The sequence below is a fragment of the Engystomops pustulosus genome, chromosome 7 (genome assembly GCF_040894005.1).
Source record: "Engystomops pustulosus chromosome 7, aEngPut4.maternal, whole genome shotgun sequence".
Taxonomy (NCBI): domain Eukaryota; kingdom Metazoa; phylum Chordata; class Amphibia; order Anura; family Leptodactylidae; genus Engystomops; species Engystomops pustulosus.
The window spans coordinates 130,682,116-130,699,949 of record NC_092417.1 but is presented as its reverse complement, the minus strand read 5'-3'; the positions used below and the strand labels follow the sequence as shown (position 1 = coordinate 130,699,949).

Here is a 17,834-nt window from a genome sequence, read left to right as displayed (position 1 = left end):
TGTGCTTCCTGGTGCTGGTGGCCACGCCCCCTGCAGCCTGTGTGTGCATGTGTGTGTGTTTAGGAGAGATACAGCAGCTCCAGGCTGCAGCCATGTTACAGCAGAACATGTCAGATTCATGTGTAGCTGATGTCTGTGTCTCACACTTGTGTATTTGGAGAATGCAGGATGTCAGCAGATGCAGCACACGCACTAGCCATGCTTTACTATACATTACACAGACATGAGCAGGGGGAGGAGAGGGGAGGGGTAACAGGGGTGACATCACTGCCTCTGACCATGTGACCAGCCTCATTTACATAATAAAGAATAGATGATTTTACAATGATTAATGTATGAAATAACTAGATAAAGGCTTGGATGGGATCCTTGTGAGCTGCTCCAACAGGTAGAGGTGACAGGACAAGTGACACAGACCTGATGACAGGTGTCCTTTAACAGGTTGTCTCACCCTTCTCTCTCAGCACTTCCCCCACCCTCTGCCCGATGTAATATCACAGAGGAGCTCTGGTAACACCCCTAGAAGCAGCTAAGGCTAATAGCATAATTTTAAAAATTGATTTTAGAAGGAAAGAGGCCATAGATGACAAATATGAGAAGAAATTATCCCAGTCACAGTGCTTGGTTCATACTGCTTTATTTTGATGGTATATTTCCTTTAAGCACCTGCTAAAGAACCTGCTAAACTACTTACTATAGTCTAAAAAATAAAAAATCCAAAACTAATCGGATTCTTCGGAGGCCTCAGCTGACTGCAGCATTTTTACTACACTACTTTGTTGGTGTCCACTGTGTGAGTGCTGTGACACAATGATATGGCTTAGTTGAAGGCACAACATAGATGTGAATAAAGCTTTACAATATTATATGTTACCATTATGTCGGCATTGTACATCCAGGGTAGGAACTTAGAAAGCCCCTGGCACATTAGCTAGATATACCCATAGGGATATATATTGCTTGCTCTGTTATCTAGACGCATGCCTATAAAGTGGCATGTATTCTCATCTTATGCCACCATAACACTACAGTATGAAAAGAGCACAGAAACAATACGAACACTTCCTAAATCAATGGTGTATTCTATTTTTACAGGCAGCTCTAAATATGCTTACACGCTTACAAGCCGAATCCTACAGAAAGGATGGAATTCTGTGTACAGCTCTTCACCCAGGCTGGGTTAAAACAGACATGGGAACAGAGAAGGTGAGTTATAATACTGCATGCAAGTATAATACTTCAATACAAAGTTGTATTTCCTAATGATCTGTCATTTCTGGGAAAATGTCATTTGTATATGTATCCATGAGTCACACCTGAACAAGAAGAAATATTCCAGCGCAGGCTTCATGTAAAAAAGATCTTTATTCGTGTAACAGCTGTGAGAAAGTAAGAGGTGTTGTTTGGGAGAGCCACTATCTGTCCTACAGGCAGATAAAAGGTACATGATAAAAGCCCTGGATTTGTCTGCAGCAACCCAAGGGTTAATGCAGACATCTGGTAAGCAGGAGAAGTCTGTTTGGTCCATGTTGGCCTAGCTAGCATAGACACCTTTGTAATGTCTGTACTGGGCCTGCTTATTATGGAGTAGGGGTAGGCTGGTAGTGGGACTCCTGCTCCATTCGGACTTCGGTCTTGGTTTTCAGTATAGTCCACAGGTGTGGTTCCCAGGCCTTGTTAGAGCCTGATATAGTCTGCAGGCCAGAAGCAGTAGGGGAGGCACTACCTGGAGAGCTGAAGGCTAAGGGTGAAGACACACATGGCGTTTTTGGGCCGCTTTTACTAAGTGCGTTTTCAGATCGTAAAAAACGCATGCGCTAAAAAACGCATCCGTTTTTTAAAAACGCATGCGTTTTTGTCCGTTTTTCATTGCGCAATTTCGGAAAAACGGACAAAAACGGATGCGTTTTTTAACGCATGCGTTTTTAACGATCTGAAAACGCACTTAGTAAAAACGGCCCAAAAATGGCCTAAAAACGCCACGTGTGTCTTCACCCTTAGGGTGAAGACACACGTGGCGTTTTTGGGACGTTATTAGTAGTGCGTTTTCAGATCGGGAAAAAAACGCATGCGTTTTTGACCAGTTTGAATTAAGATAATTGGTCAAACCTGTCAAAAACGGATTGTTTTTTACAATCTAAAAACGGCCCAAAAACGCCACGTGTGTCTTCACCCTTAGACTGTTCACACAGCAAAGGTAACTGAGTGCCTCTTGATATTCTGCTGCCCAAGAGCATGTGCCAGGCAGCCAGGTACATGTATAGTTAGGTGCTCTTATTGTATTAGTCAGTGCCCAGCCGGGCAGGGTTTATTTTGTATGTGCCTAAGCCAAGGCTGAATTTGTGTTTTGACAAAGAAGTGGGAATAAAACACTTGATTTGGTCCTTAAAGGGGTTATCCGGGTTTAAAAATCTTTTTAGGGCCGGGCTGGGGAGGGATAGTTAAACATAATAAACATGGACTTACCTCCTCTGGCGCCGCTGATGTCCCGCGCCGCGGTCACTTCGATCCGTGCCCCTGTAAACAAACAGGGGCACGGAAGCCGCGCACAGGGAGCTTCCGGTCCGCGTTGTGGACGGCTCCTGCCATCCGTCCCTATCTCTCAGCGTTGTAAGCGCTGGGAGATGGTGCGCTTGGGAGCATCCGACCGGCCGGAAGCTCCCTGTGCGCCGGTGTAATGAAACCGGCGCACGGAGAAGACGGGCCGCGGCGCGGGACATCGGCAGAACCGGAGGAGGTAAGTACATGTTTATTATGTTGAAATAGCCCTCCCCAGCCCGGCCATAAAAAAATGTTTAAACCCGGATAACCCCTTTAACCCTGTGTATCCTGCAATGCTACAAGGAATCTAAAAGAGCAATTCCCCACACAGGATATACTACACAGGAAACGATTGACTCATTTCCGCTAAAGTCTTAGATCATGGGTCACACCTGTTTTCTTTGCTGCTTAGCACTACCCATTTACTAAAAGGAGTTATCCAGGAATTATCACTGATGGCTTAACTGCAGTTAAGGTAGTTTCTCCAGGTGATGTTTATCTAAATAGAACAGTGCCATCACACCTGGAGTTAACACATGCGTTTGGACAGCAATGTAATTAGGCAAATCTCCTCTTCTCAGCTGTTGTGATGCGTTTGAAAATGCAAGCGTTACCTCCACGTGTGAACACACCCGAAACCATACAAAACAACTGCAGTGATTAACACCTTGCCGACCTAGGACGAACTACATCGAACTATATGCGAGCTGAGCACTCTCCATACACACTGGTTAATGGCTGTATAAAACAGCCAACACCCGCCTGTCATGGCCGCGGTCGGTGCTGGCACCGATCGCGGCAGTTAACCACTTGAGTGCCGCGATTGAACCGGACCGCGGCACCTAACATACCGTTAGATGCGCGCCACCATCTTGCATGGTCCATCGCTGCCCGCTGGAACGTCATCGGAGGGCGGCGATCGGTTGCTATGGAAGCCTAGAGTCTCATTGAGACTCGTAGGCTTGCCATGTGTAATGATTTCTAATAGCCAGCAGAGGGAAGGTTATTAAAAATCATAGTAAAATAGCTATATACTGCAATACAGTAGTATTGCAGTATATAGTATTAGCAATCGGACCCTGCAGGCTTAAATTACTCTGGAGGATCTAAAATAATGGTAAAAAAAATTAAAATAAAAAAAAAAAATATGAAAAAAATAGTAAAAAAAAGTAAAAGTTTAAATCACCCCCCTTTCCCTAGAACTGATATAAACATAAATAAACAGTAAAAATCATAAACACTCTAGGTACCATCACGTCCCAAAATGTCCGATCTATCAAAATATATTAGCGATTTTTCCCAGGATTTAACCCCGTAACGGAAATTGGCGCCCAAAGTTGAAAATGGCACTTTTTTGCCATTTTGAAAAATATAAAAAATTCGATAAAAAGTGATCAAAAGCCCATACAGTCCTCAAAATGATAGCAATAAAAACGGCATCAAAAGTCGCAAAAAATGACACCACCCGCAGCTCCGTGCACTGAAGTATGAAAAAGTTATTAGTGCCAGAACATGGCAAAATGAAGAATTTTATTTTTGTACAGAAGGTTTTAATTTTTTTAAATGTATGAAAACATTATAAAACCTATACAAATTTGGTATCCCCGTGATCGTACTGAACCAAAGAATAAAATAGACAAATGCGCAAATGCATTTTTTTCATCATTTTCACTGCATTATGAATTTTTATACCATATACCATCACTATGAAATGCAATTTGTTACACCGAAAACAAGCCCACACAGAGCTCTGTACATGGAAAAATAAAAAAGTTACAGATTTTTGATGGTGGGGAGTGAAAAATGAAAATGCAAAAACGAAAAAGGGCCACATCCCTGAGGGGTTAAAATCAATAATGCAAATAACATTGTGCCAGCACTGGTGGAAGTTAGGTCTAATACAGGAAAAAGTTACCAAACAACGTGTGTACAGGCTGCATTCACGCATTGCACGACACAGCCTGTTCACATACTGTACTCTTGCTTATACCTGCAGTGTCGTAAGTTGCACACTGAATACGGTATCAGGGAGCATTGTTAACTTGCAGACGAATGCAAGGCAAAGTTTGTGTGTGAATGTGGCATCAGACCTAAGCTCCAATAATACTAACACTGTGTTATTGGTTTTATTGTATTTAACCCCTAGGCGCACCAGGACGTTATAGTACGTCCCGGTGGCTAGATGCTTAGCGCACCAGGACGCACTATAACGTCCTGCTTCTGGCACCGGCTCACGAACAGAGCCGGCACCACAAACAGTGGCTGTCAGCTGTCTATCACAGCTGACAACGCGCGGTAACACCCTCGATCGGTGACGACTTCGATCGCGGGTGTTAACCCCTTACACGCCGTGGTCAAGCATGACCGTGGGGGGTAAGGGTGTTCCTGCTATGGATCCGATCCACTTCTGGGTAGCCCCGAAGTCTGCCGAGTGCTCCGGGGCTGCCCGACGTCCCCAGCAGTCAGACCCTTTCCGTGCCTGACTGTAAACTGTCTGCGAATGCATCTGCATGCTCAGACAGCTTACACTGCTCTACAATGAAAAAGTATTGTAGAGCAGTGTATTGGACTTGAACCAGCTATGAGAGCATCGCTGGTTCAAGTTCAAGTATGTATAAATAAAAACACTAAACACTACACATTAGAATAAAGCCCCAAAAATGTCACTTTCCCATAAAAACACTTAAAGTATAAAACACACAAAAAAACGACACATATTTAGTATTGCCACGTCCGTAACAATCTGTATAATAAAACAGAATCGTTACTGGACCTGCGCGGTAAACGCTGGGGGAAAAAAACGCAAAAACCGTTCTGAAAAAAGATAATGAGATAAAAAGATAAAAGAAAAATGCTCTAAAAAGTGCTTTAAAATGGTTACGCACTCTAAAATAAGACTACTAAAAAGAACAATCCTTCTCGCAAAAAAATAAGCCCTTAACCAGATTTGTCAGCAGAAAAATAAAAAAGTTATGCATATGAAAGTCAGTGATGCTAAAATTAGCATTTTTGCCAAATTACTTTTTATTCAGTAAAATTGGATTTTTTTTTTAAAAAACTATATAAATGAGGTATTTTCGTAATCGTGGAGAACCATAGAATAAAAATAATATACTATTTTTATGGTATGGTAAACGGCCAAAAAAAAAAAGTTCCTAAAAATTTATTATTTTCATTTCCTCCACCAACAAAGAGTTAATAAAATCTCACCAATTAGGTATAGATGCCCCAAAATTATGTACCACAAAAGTGCATCTTGTGTGGCAAAAGAAATAAGCCCCTATAGGTCCATATTAAAATAACAAAAATAATTATAGCCTGTACAATGTGACTCAGCAAATCTGATCTGCATGGCGCCTCCTTCCCTTCTTTGCCCGGCTGTGTGCCCATACAGCAGGTTACCACCACATGTGGGGTATCGGTGTACTCGAGAGGAATTGGGTATCACACTTTGTGGAGCCTTTTTTCATTTAATCCATTACAAATTTTTAATTTTCCACCCAAAATGAATGTATTGTCAAAAAATATTACAATTTGTAGCTCATACCTCCATTTTGTTTTAACCCCTATAAAACACCTAAAGGGTTAACAAACTTCTTAAAAGTGGTTTTTCATAAGTTGAGGTGTGTTGTTTCCATAATTGTTTAGTCTCGAGTCTCGCTATTATTTAGGCCTCACAGTCAATTAAAAGTTGAGCAGGTCCATCTAAATATTAGTTTTGGTGAGTTTCTGAGCCCCATAACATTCTAGTAAAATATGTGGAATCTTAAAAAACCATGCCAACATAAAGCAGACATTTGGGAAATGTAAGTTATGAATTTATTTGGGTGCTATGACTATCTGCATCAAAAGTAGAGAATTTAGAACTTTGAAAAGAATTTTTAAAACTTTTTGCCAAATTTAGTTTTTTTTTCATAACTAAACACAAAAGATTTCATCCAAATTTTTAAACTAATTTGAAGTACAATGTGTCACGAGAAAACACTCTCAATATCCCCTGCATATCTTATATCGTTCCAAAGCTTTAAGCACTTATAGAGACACAGGCCAGATTTGAAAATGGGACCGTGTCCTAAGAGTCGCGTAGGGGTTAATTAAGCACGTGTATATTTTCTGTTTATTTATTTTTTTGTGACATTAAGGCAACTAATTTTTTACACCAAGATAACATGCATTTCTCATTTCTATATTTGTGTCAATAGAAGGTTTTCTCTCTGTACCTGTGAAAGAAATAAAAGGATTAAAGGAAACCTACCATGAGGAATCTATTATGAGAAGTTGATCTGATGGTAGATTCCTCCTGCCTGACTATACCCTAATCTATAATGTGATTATCCAGGTACCTAACTTGTTAAAAAAACTTTATTTTAGTAATATGTAAATTAACTGCCGCGGCTACTGGGGCGTGTACTAGTCTGATTGTGCAATGGGAGCTAAGGCTAGTACACGACCCAGTAGCCTCTGCAGTTAAAGTACAACTGTAAAGTATAAATACTTTTGCCTAACTCTGCACTAAGCAAATACAAGCAATTCTCTAATTTTCTATAATTAGCTATCAGCTAATTAGCATCTAGCAGAGATTTTACCTTGTCCCCCCAGGCTTATCTCCATTTGCCATGCTTTCTGGTTGGCATGGGAAACTGTATATAGTACAGCAAGAGATGGCAGGAGGCTTGTTGAAATGGTCTGTGACTCATCATATGCTGCAGGCCGAGCAATTACAAACAAGCTACCCTGCATCATTTGAAAGTACTTTGTTTGATGCAAGAGACCTTCAGTGATGTCACAAGCATGTGACTCATCACATGTTTCAGATCGGCCAATTAAAAGCATGCTGTTTTTTTCTGGCTTCAGTGAACTGATGTCACAACCAGGAAGTGCCCAATCACATCAGAATTAGCTGAATCCAAATCTAATTTTATATATATATATACCAGATATATCTCAGGCTCTCTCCAGCTGTGCATATACCATATACTTTTATTGCCATATTACTAAATTACAATGTTTTAACAAGTTAGGTTAGGTTCCAGGATTATTGAATGACAAATAAGGCCATAGGTAGGCAGGAGGAATCTACCATCAGATCTACTTCTGATAGTAGATTCTTCATGGTAGGTTTCTTTTAAGGCCCCATGCATACCAACGTACTGAAGCGTTTGATATGGCCGCGCAATTTGTGGCTGCATTACAGCCCCCATAGAGGTCTGTGGCACACAATTGTGCAACAAATAGGACATGCAGCGGCCCCCTCCATCTTGCTGATTGTAGGTTTTTGCAGAGCTGAAAAACATGGTTGTTATGGGCCAAAAAAGGTACTGAATAGGGACTGAGAGGTAAAATACTTTGAGGCACGATTGCGCGCGCTCCTACATAGGAAATAGCGGAGATGTTGCGCGCGCACGGTCGCGCGCAGCGCCGAAGCCTCTCCTGCTCTAAAGTTTAAAAAGTGTTAAAACCGTGATACCGCGGTTTATAACACTAACGAAAGTAAGTACCGGCACCAACTCACCCTGAGCTGGTGCTCGGTACTTACAGCTTACCCCTGCCATTCTAAATGGTAGGTTTCCTTTAAAACTATTTTCTGTGAAATTATTTTTAGATGTGGGGTTTTTTAGGAGCTGGTAACTTCAATTACAATGATATTTGAGAGTTTTAGAAAAAAAACATTTAAGTTCTTACAAGATTACAGTTTTTACACACATTTTATATTTTTTATGCTATACCCTTACCAATCTTCGCCAGCATTATGTGGTTACAAACAGGAACAGGCCTTCTAATGCTTCTTGTTTCTTTGCCTGACAAATGTTTTGTTAAGCCTTCACCATTCTTCACAAGCCCTCTACTTAGAAAGTAACTGACTAAATACATTCTATGCTCATTGGAAAGGGAATTTGCTAATAAAACATTTTTGTAAATGTATTTTTCTAGGCTCCCCTGACAACAGATCAGAGTGCAACTGGAATTATGGAAGTTCTTGGTTTTCTTTCTGAGAAGCAGAATGGTATTCTGGTGGGTTGGGATGGAAATTCAATTCCCTGGTGACACAGTCAAGATTCCTCAGCTGTCCGTATCCTCACTATAAATTGAAAATGATTTGATGGAAGGGGCATGTAGCTGTAGTCAAAACTTTACACACTAGTGTACTAAGGTTCTTTTTAGACATGTTCTTTTTCCTTTTAGAAATCTTAAAAATAAAGTTCTTCTAATGGTCATAGTGTTGAATAATGGTTAAATGCAAATGATTGTCATTGATAAATAAAATAATTATCAATAATATTTACCCTCATTTTTCTTGTGTTTCCCTTTTGTTTTTCTTCCATTATGCGTTTTTAAAAAAAATGTTTATATTTATGTAAATATAATAATAATGTTTTTTTGGTCTACAGCAGAACTATTCTCCATCAGCTGATGGTTTGTCTCACAAATGTCTACCGAACATCACTTAGGACTAGTTTACACATCGAGCTGACGATTTTAACCCACATGTCCTTTATTTTGAGCAGCAACCATCTGGATTGTGGTTTCATGTTATTAACAAGTAAAAAGATGGCAAAGCATTTATTTCTATTTAACCTGTAATAAACATTGGGGGAGATTTATCTTGAGTACTATGTGGCTTTTTGGCGCATAATTTTTGTTTTTGCGGGGTTTTTTTAGCGATAAAAAAATACAACTCTAAAGTCACGCAATGGTGGGGAAAAATTCACCACAGAGTGTGCAACACCACATTTATCAACTGACAATTTTCAAAAGAACGCAAATTTAATTGAAAAACTACACCACATAGGAGGTGGTGTATGTGGGTCCATTGCTACCACAGGGGGAAGTTTTTGCTCAATTTTATGTTTGAGGTATCTGAGAATTTCCTGTGCAAAAACATTGCAAAAAGGCAGAAATTGAGCAGATGTTAAACATACGTTCGACTGGTGTAGTCTATTTGCATAGAGCATACACAGTCTTTTAAAAATATGCTAATGAGTTAGAGGTGCCTTGGGGGGCATTACCAGAGCCCCTCTGCTCTGTACATTTAGGCTGCATTCACATGACCGTACAGTCATTACATTGGCAATGTATGTGAGCCGTATAAAATGATAGAGCATGTCCTATTGTCTTACATTCTTGCGGCCGTTTGCCCCATTGAAGTCTATGTGAACGTTTAAAATACGGGTGTCGTACGTTGTATGCACCGTATGCTGCTGTATATACATTCTGTATTTAAGTAGACCAGGAGCTATGGGAGGGGAGGGAAGGACCTTCCTGTGGGACAGAAGTACTCAACATGTCTTTTGTGAAGATGGGAGAGGCTTCTGGCTCTGGTGCAAGTGCATCCTATCCTTTGGGATAAAGGGTGGAAGGCCTCCATGACCATGCCCTCAAGCACAAAATGGGCGAGGAGATTATGGCCATTATTTTGCCGGATGAATGGATTTGAGGGAATAGCAAGGAACGTGCAGCGCTTGGTGAGTGTTACAATTCCCCTATCCTGCAGCCATTCGCATACCCTTCCCCTGCGGACATTGTAACCTGCCGCCATATGCCCTATATCACCCCTGCACCTATATACCATGTATCACCTTTCCAGCCATTTGGCCTGTGTCACCCCAGCAGCCGTGTGGCCCATGTCACCCCTGCAGCCGTGTGGCCTGTGTCAGCCGTGTGGCCCGTGTCACCCCTGCAGCCGTGTGGCCCGTGTCACCCCTGCAGCCGTGTGGCCCGTGTCACCCCTGCAGCCGTGTGGCCCGTGTCACCCCTGCCGCCTTGTGGCCCTTGTCACCCCTGCCGCCGTGTGGCCCTTGTCACCCATGCCGCCGTGTGGCCCGTGTCACCCATGCCGCCGTGTGGCCCGTGTCACCCATGCATCCGTGTGGCCCGTGTCACCCCTGCAGCCGTGTGGCCCGTGTCACCCCTGCAGCCGTGTGGCCCGTGTCACCCCTGCAGCCGTGTGGCCCGTGTCACCCCTGCAGCCGTGTGGCCCGTGTCACCCCTGCAGCCGTGTGGCCCGTGTCACCCCTGCAGCCGTGTGGCCCGTGTCACCCCTGCAGCCGTGTGGCCCGTGTCACCCCTGCAGCCGTGTGGCCCGTGTCACCCCTGCAGCCGTGTGGCCCGTGTCACCCCTGCAGCCGTGTGGCCCGTGCCACCCCTGCAGCCGTGTGGCCCGTGCCACCCCTGCAGCCGTGTGGCCCGTGCCACCCCTGCAGCCGTGTGGCCCGTGCCACCCCTGCAGCCGTGTGGCCCTTGTCACGCCTGCAGCCGTGTGGCCCTTGTCACGCCTGCAGCCGTGTGGCAATTGTCACGGCTGCAGCCGTGTGGCAATTGTCACGCCTGCAGCCGTGTGGCCCGTGTCACCCCTGCAGCCGTGTGGCCCGTGTCACCCCTGCAGCCGTGTGGCCCGTGTCACCCCTGCAGCCGTGTGGCCCGTGTCACCCCTGCAGCCGTGTGGCCTGTGTCACCCCTGCAGCCGTGTGGCCTGTGTCTTCTTATTAGTGTTCTGTATGATTGCTTGAAACATGAAATTCTTATTATTTTTTTTGTTTTTTTAATAGTAAAAATGGTCTTTAGACGCTCAGCACGAGACCAATACATGCGAGAGAAATCAGAAAAAGGGCGTAGTGGTAGTGGCAAACTGCATAAAAACCATACATCTACACCAATTACCTAAGGTTTTTGGATCCGGTGATCAACGTGGGATATATTTTACTTTAAAGCTTTATTAATAAAAGAATAGTTTGTTCTTGTCTCCTCAGAATTGTAGTTGCATAAATGCACTTTTTAATATACGCACACATTTTAAAGTAACATTCTTTTTTGTTCTCAAGGACTGCGGATAATCTGGAGGAAACTCCCGCTACTAACACAGGGGAGGTTGTAGCGGAGTAGTCTTTCGAGGAACAGCCAGAGCATCTCTGCACCCACACCTCCAACTCCACCACCACCAATGCAGCTTTAATGAAATAGGAAGCAGCCTTCAGCATCCACAGTCAGCATAGTTGCTGAGCCGGAGGTGCTAGAGCAATTACGGCAGAGGGGGGAAGATTCCCAAGAAGACATCTTCATGCGCTCCATGGTCCAAGACCTCAAGGATGTCCATGAGTATGATAAGATGGACTGCACGGTAGCAATGCCGGCTGTCATGCAGATATTTAAAATGGGAACTGCGCGGGCTGGTCACTGGACGGCATGACGTGAGGTGCTTGTCACTGCCGCACGCTCCGCCCCTTCCGGCCCCCGGGTGCTCGCTCAATACAACGGGAATCCGAGTGGCGTCCACGGGCGCCCGGAATCACGATTGTGCACCGATGGCTGCGGCTGCCGGTGTTGCGGGCAGTCCTTCCTTTTGAGGCTGACGAAGTGCAGTGGGTCCGCATGTATGCCAACTAAAGGGTCTCGGACGATGCGGAGACAGCAGGAGGAGTGCACAGGGCTATTCGGACCAGCAATGCCAAGCCGTGACGATCTGAACAACATGACTGAGAACTAGCAATTGCTGCCAACACTCTGCCAATGACGGTTCGCGGTATCAACGTCTGGAGGCTCTGAAGATCCGGTGGGGGAAGAGCACGGTGAGACTTTAGTCTAATTTTGCTATATGCCGCTTTTGAACCTGCGATTTTGTTCCTGAAGCCCACTTGTTATTGGCTACTGCTGGCAGAAGAGGAGCTTTTTGGGCAAGGAGGACTTGTGCGCTTTACTGCCACTTTGGTAAATATCTCCTTTTCCAGGAGTACTCACTGTCTTTATTGTTATTAATGGCATGTGGCGTCTCTAGAGTACAAGTGGCCAAGGGTTAAGCTAACTACTAAACGCCTGATTTGCTTCTGCTGTGGACATAACCGCCGCTGGCTCACTGGCCAGTCTTTAGTCTGGACTAACAAGCACTCTTCTTTACCCTGCTTATCTAATACTAATATGCACTAACATTTAGGGCAGGACGCGGCTTTCACATTGCAGTGGCTTTCTCCTCCGTGGTGCTGCTCTCTGAGGCCCTGGATTGGCTTATACTGGCTCTTGTCATGGATGTAACCTGCCGCTGGCTCACTGGCTAGTCTTCAGTCTGGACTAACAAGTACTTTTCTATATCCTGCTTATCTAATACTAATATGCTCTAACATTTAAGGCTGAAACGGCGTTTTACATTGCAGCAGTCTTTTTTTCTGAGGTGCCGCTCTCTGTGACCTGGTGGTTTAAATTGTCCACTACTACGCCAGTCTAATATTCATACTTAAAGGGGTATTCTCATCCGGGCATTCACATTCTGTTTCATTAATCTTCCATAAATAAACATTTCTTCAATTGGATGTTATTAAAAAAAAATGTTTCCGTGTGAACATAATTTCCCATAAACATAGCCATGTTGTCCCTTAGAAACGAGATGGCTTCCTTGGTTACGACCACACTACATTTTGGCAGCAGTGGCCAGACATGCACTATTGAGTCCTGTCTGACTTCCTGGATTCAGTGTTCCTTACCATAGGACGGCTGTGGGTCATGCAATAACTCCCGGATATTTCATATACAAAAACTTTTTGTTTATTTGTGGAATCCATCCAGCAGAGGTGGCCGTAACCGAGGAAGCTATCTCGTTTCTAAGGGACCATAAGACTACATTTATGGGAAATTATCTTCACACAGGAACATTTGTTTTAATGACATCTAATTAAAGAAATGTTTTTATATGGCAGATTTATCAAACCGAATGTGAATGTCCAGACGAGAATACCCCTTTAACCATCTTATACTGGACTAACAACTAAACCTCTTTGGCTTGCAGAACAGCTTATTGTTATTTTCATCGCTTACGCTGTGGTTGCATGACGATTGTTCTATTTTTTTCTGTTATGACATGCGTTGAAGGATCACAGTGTTACAGTCAGGTTGCTAGTACTGCTTCTTTCCCTCTAGGATTACTGCTGATAACAAACCGTTTGAATTAACATATATTTTTTGGAATAGTAAGGCTTTAGGGGTAATTAATGTAAAAAAGTTGGCAATGCCTCCTAAAGCGAACGTGAGGAAATCCGGGGGGAGCCTGGAAAAAATATGGAAATCACCCCCCTCTAAAACCAAGCAAGCTGCAAAGGATATAGTTAAAGATGGGGCGACAGGGGGGGAGGGGTGTCTCAGTTTGGAGACCGTGCAAAGGGAAGGCTTCCCTCAGGAATTAAACTCACTGTTGACCGAAATTTTGACAGCGGTTAAAGACACTAAAAGCTCAGTGGAGGATTCAAAGGTTGCAATAGAAAGTGTTAATGAACAGATCAGTAGTTTAAATGTAGATATTAAACTGATCCGTGAAGAAATTAATAAAATAAAGGAAAAGAGCAAGGACATGGTTCACAGTTACAAGAAATTGGAGGTACTGGTTAAAGATCTTAAAGCTGACCTGGATATAGTGAAAAAAGAAAACATAGGCCTACAGTCAAAACTAACAGATTTGGAGGATAGGTCAAGGAGGTCGAATATAAGAATAGTGGGCTATCCGGAAGGAGACGAGCCTAGGGACCTATCCAAAATGATACAAAAATGGTTGGAAGACACCTTCGGGAAAGGTGATTTTTCTTCAGTTTTCGGTGTTGAGAGGGCACACCGGATCCCTTTTAAAAAATTGGCACCAGGCTCTCCTCCTAGAGCCATATTGGCTAAGCTAATTAGCTCTCAAGACTGTGACCTGATTATGAAAAAAGGTAGGGAAAAACAGGAAATAACTGTCAATGGTCAGAAAGTTTATATTTATCCTGATTTCTCCAGAGAGACTCAAAAGGCAAGGGCGAATTTTAAAACAGTTAAGAAAAGACTGGCAGATGCTGAGATACAATATGCTCTTCTGTTTCCCTCCAAATTAAAAGTCATTTTTGAGGAGCGAACCTGGTTCTTCACTAATCCAGAGGAAGCATCCGAATGGTTAGACAGACAAGGCATTCGAGGTTAAGGAGATATCACTATGTTGGGAGGTCGGAAGGGTGCGGGTGGATGGCGTTGAGGTGTAAAGAGACCCATTGAGAAGACGTAAGATGGGTCATGGTGGGGGATATGGGAAAAGGGGCGTTGGGGGGGGCTTCCTCAGCAGGAGAGGGACAGGGTTTTTTTTTTTTTTTTCTGCGCTTGAATGGCTGACACTCTTAGAATAGTGACGTGGAATATCCGGGGAGCTAGTGATAGGGCTAAAAGATGCCAAATATTCGATATTGTGAATAAACACTTGCCAGCTATTATTTGTTTATTAGAAACACACTTAATTGAAAAATATTCGTATAGATTTAAGAAGAAATGGGCAGTCCGTGAATTTTACTCTTTTGGTAGTATTTACTCCAGAGGGGTTACAGTCTTGATTCATGCAGACATTGATTTTGATATATATCAGCAAAGGGTGGATAAAGAGGGTAGATATATTTTTTTGTTTGGGAAACTTTATGGTGGTATGGTTACATTGGCATTTATTTATATTCCGCCCCCTTTTTCTTTTAATGTACTTAAAGACCTACTTGGATTTATCGAAGACAAGGGAAACTGTGCCCTAATGATCATGGGTGATTTTAATGCCATCATGGACAAGTGTCGAGATAAGATATCACTGAACAGTAAGCTAACAACCGGGGGCGAGGGTAAGGCGCCACTGGCACGGTTTTGTGAAGAGTTGGAATGGATAGACGTTTGGCGCAGTTTGTATGGTAATCGTAGAGCTTTTTCCTGTATGAGCCGTTCCTATGGCACTTTATCCCGTATTGACCTTTGTCTAGTCAACTCAGGTTTCTATAAGAGGATTTTGAAAATGTCATACGAAACCTGCCCGATATCGGATCACAGCCCCGTTATGATTTCCCCACATGAGGGAAATAAAGAACGTAGTTTTAGGTTGAATCCATACTGGATCTCGATTCTGGAATCGCAGATAGATATAGAGAATATTACCCAGGAATTCTGGTCCAAGAACTCTCAAGAGCAGGACAGTAGAGTACTATGGGACTCTTTTAAAGCATTTATTAGAGGAATATATAGCAATAAGATCAGCTACGCCAGAAAGATCTTCGGAGCTAAGGAAAAAAGATTGAAGGAAGCTCTGGCGGCGGCATAACAAGCGGTCATTTATTTACCCGGGGAGGAGAATAGACTAAAGGTCAATGAGGCAAGGGCGCAGCTACAGGAGTTTATGGACCAAAAAGCCCAACATAAAATTTTCTTTCAGAACCAAAAATATTATGTGGAGGGCAGTAGATCTGGCAAATTATTGGCAAATATGGTGCAATCCTCTGGGGCTGGTGGCAGAGTTATTGCGGCTCTCAGGGATCAGGATGGCACCATAAAGAATGCCTCGGGACAGATTGCACAGGTGTTCAGTAGGTTTTACTCCAACTTATATAGGACACAGATAGTAGTACAAGGGATAGAAATTGACAACTTTTTGGGGAAGGTGTCATTTCCAACAATATCTCAAGCCCAGAATGACCATTTGGACTCTGAGTTAACGCTGGAGGAGATCTCCGAGGCATTAAATTTATGCATTGGAGACTCCACCCCAGTCCCAGATGGGCTCCCCTTTAGCTTCTATAGGAAACATGAGAAAGCACTGCTCCCACGGCTGCTGGAAACATTCAAGGCAGGGTTTCTTTCTGGTTCGGTATCTGGGACGATGGCGGAGGCCAATATTATACTAATTCCCAAGAAGTGTAAAGATGAGTTGGAAGTGGGGTCGTTTCGCCCGATATCGTTATTAAATACTGACCTAAAAATACTGGCGAAGGCCTTGGCATGTAGACTACAGAAGGTAGTCCAGGACATTGTACACACCGACCAGAAAGGGTTCATCCCTAACAGAAGGATCAGTGAATGTATGCTTAGGATTTTCTCAGCTATAGAGATGGGCCGGGGGGATCTCCGCTCCATCTTGTCTTTAGACGCAGTTAAGGCGTTTGATAGGGTGGAGTGGAGTTTCCTCTGGAAGGTGTTGGCTAGGTTTGGCATGGGGGAAAGATTTATTGGTTTTGTTAAATGCATATACTGTTGTCCTATAGCTAGAATAAAAGTGGGGGACGTTTTTTCTGATTTTTTTTATGTATATAGAACCCCTGGCAATTATAATTAGGGAGGATCCTGGGATTAAGGGGGGAGGGGCTTGTAGCATAAAGGACAAGATTTGTCTATATGCAGACGATATGGTATTATATCTAAGTGACTCTTTGCAATCTATCCCGAGAGTATTTGAGTTAATTAAAGAATTTGGTAGATATTCAGGGTTGGATATCAACTGGCAGAAGTCGATACTCTTGCCACTATGTCCAGAGGTCCAGGAATATTTCTCTAATAATAACTTACTACTGTGCATGGAGCACTAACCTAAAACCTTTGCTTCAGGAGGTTAGGCGCAAGGTAGGGACCTGGAGTAAAATGCCACTTACAAAAGCTGACAAGATAGGTTCAATTAAGATGATCCTACTCCCCAAGATTTTGTTTACACTATCTGCCTGTCCAATTTGGATAGATGAGAGTTTTTTTAAGTTACTGGAGGCCATATTGAATGATCTGATATGGGGCAGAAAGTGAGTCAGGATAAAGATGTGTTATCTATATAAAGCAATAGGAGCAGGGGGTTTAGGCCTTCCGTTTTTTAAGGGATATTATTTGTCAGCCCAGTTAGGAAACTTCGTCAAATGGGAGATGAATTCAATTTTGGTGAATTTGGTAGACCTGACGGAGGGTAAAATTGGCAGCATTTTTAAGTTACTAGAATCCTCTTTGTTTCTTGAGGCACCGTTTTCTAAATGGGATATTTGTAATTCTTTCTATAAGTCCTGGTTAGCACTAAAGAAGATGCTAGGCCAGTGATGTCTAACCTATGGCACTGGTGCCAGAGGTGGCACTCAGAGCCCTTTCTGTGGGCACTCAGGGCATCACCAGAGATGACTCCAGGTATCTTCCTGCAGTCCCAGACAGCCCAGGACTTGCTGTGGACAGAGCCATTTTAAAGTGACAACTCAACCTGGGACTATTTTCTGCTTTATTGGTGTCCTCAGGGTGCTGGTATCAATGAAAACTGTGACAAAGAAGTAAGTATAAATCACAAATGAAATTTTTGTGTTGGCACTTTGCCATAAATAAGCGGGTCTATGTTGTAGTTTGGGCACTCGGTCTCTAAAAGGTTCGGCATCACTGATCTAGGGTTACCCTAGAGCAGTGGTGGCGAACCTATGGCACGGGTGCCAGAGGTGGCACTCGGAGCCATTTCTGTGGGCACTCACCCCAGGACAGAGTTCACCAAATAGGGCCAAATCCACCAAATCTTCCTGCAGTCCCAGGCA

General features: G+C 43.3%; 1 protein-coding gene across 1 annotated transcript in view; it reads left to right on the top strand.

Annotated features, from left to right (window-relative positions):
- Positions 1 to 8,835, top strand: part of LOC140070839 (C-signal-like) — a 32,360-nt gene extending 23,525 nt beyond the window's left edge. Inside the window, exons 5-6 of the mRNA XM_072117802.1 lie at positions 1,096 to 1,206; positions 8,473 to 8,835. Of these exons, the coding sequence (XP_071973903.1) occupies positions 1,096 to 1,206; positions 8,473 to 8,586 (225 nt within the window). The 3' untranslated portion in view covers positions 8,587 to 8,835. The remainder of the gene's footprint in view (positions 1 to 1,095; positions 1,207 to 8,472) is intronic.
- Positions 8,836 to 17,834: the final 8,999 nt, after the last annotated feature.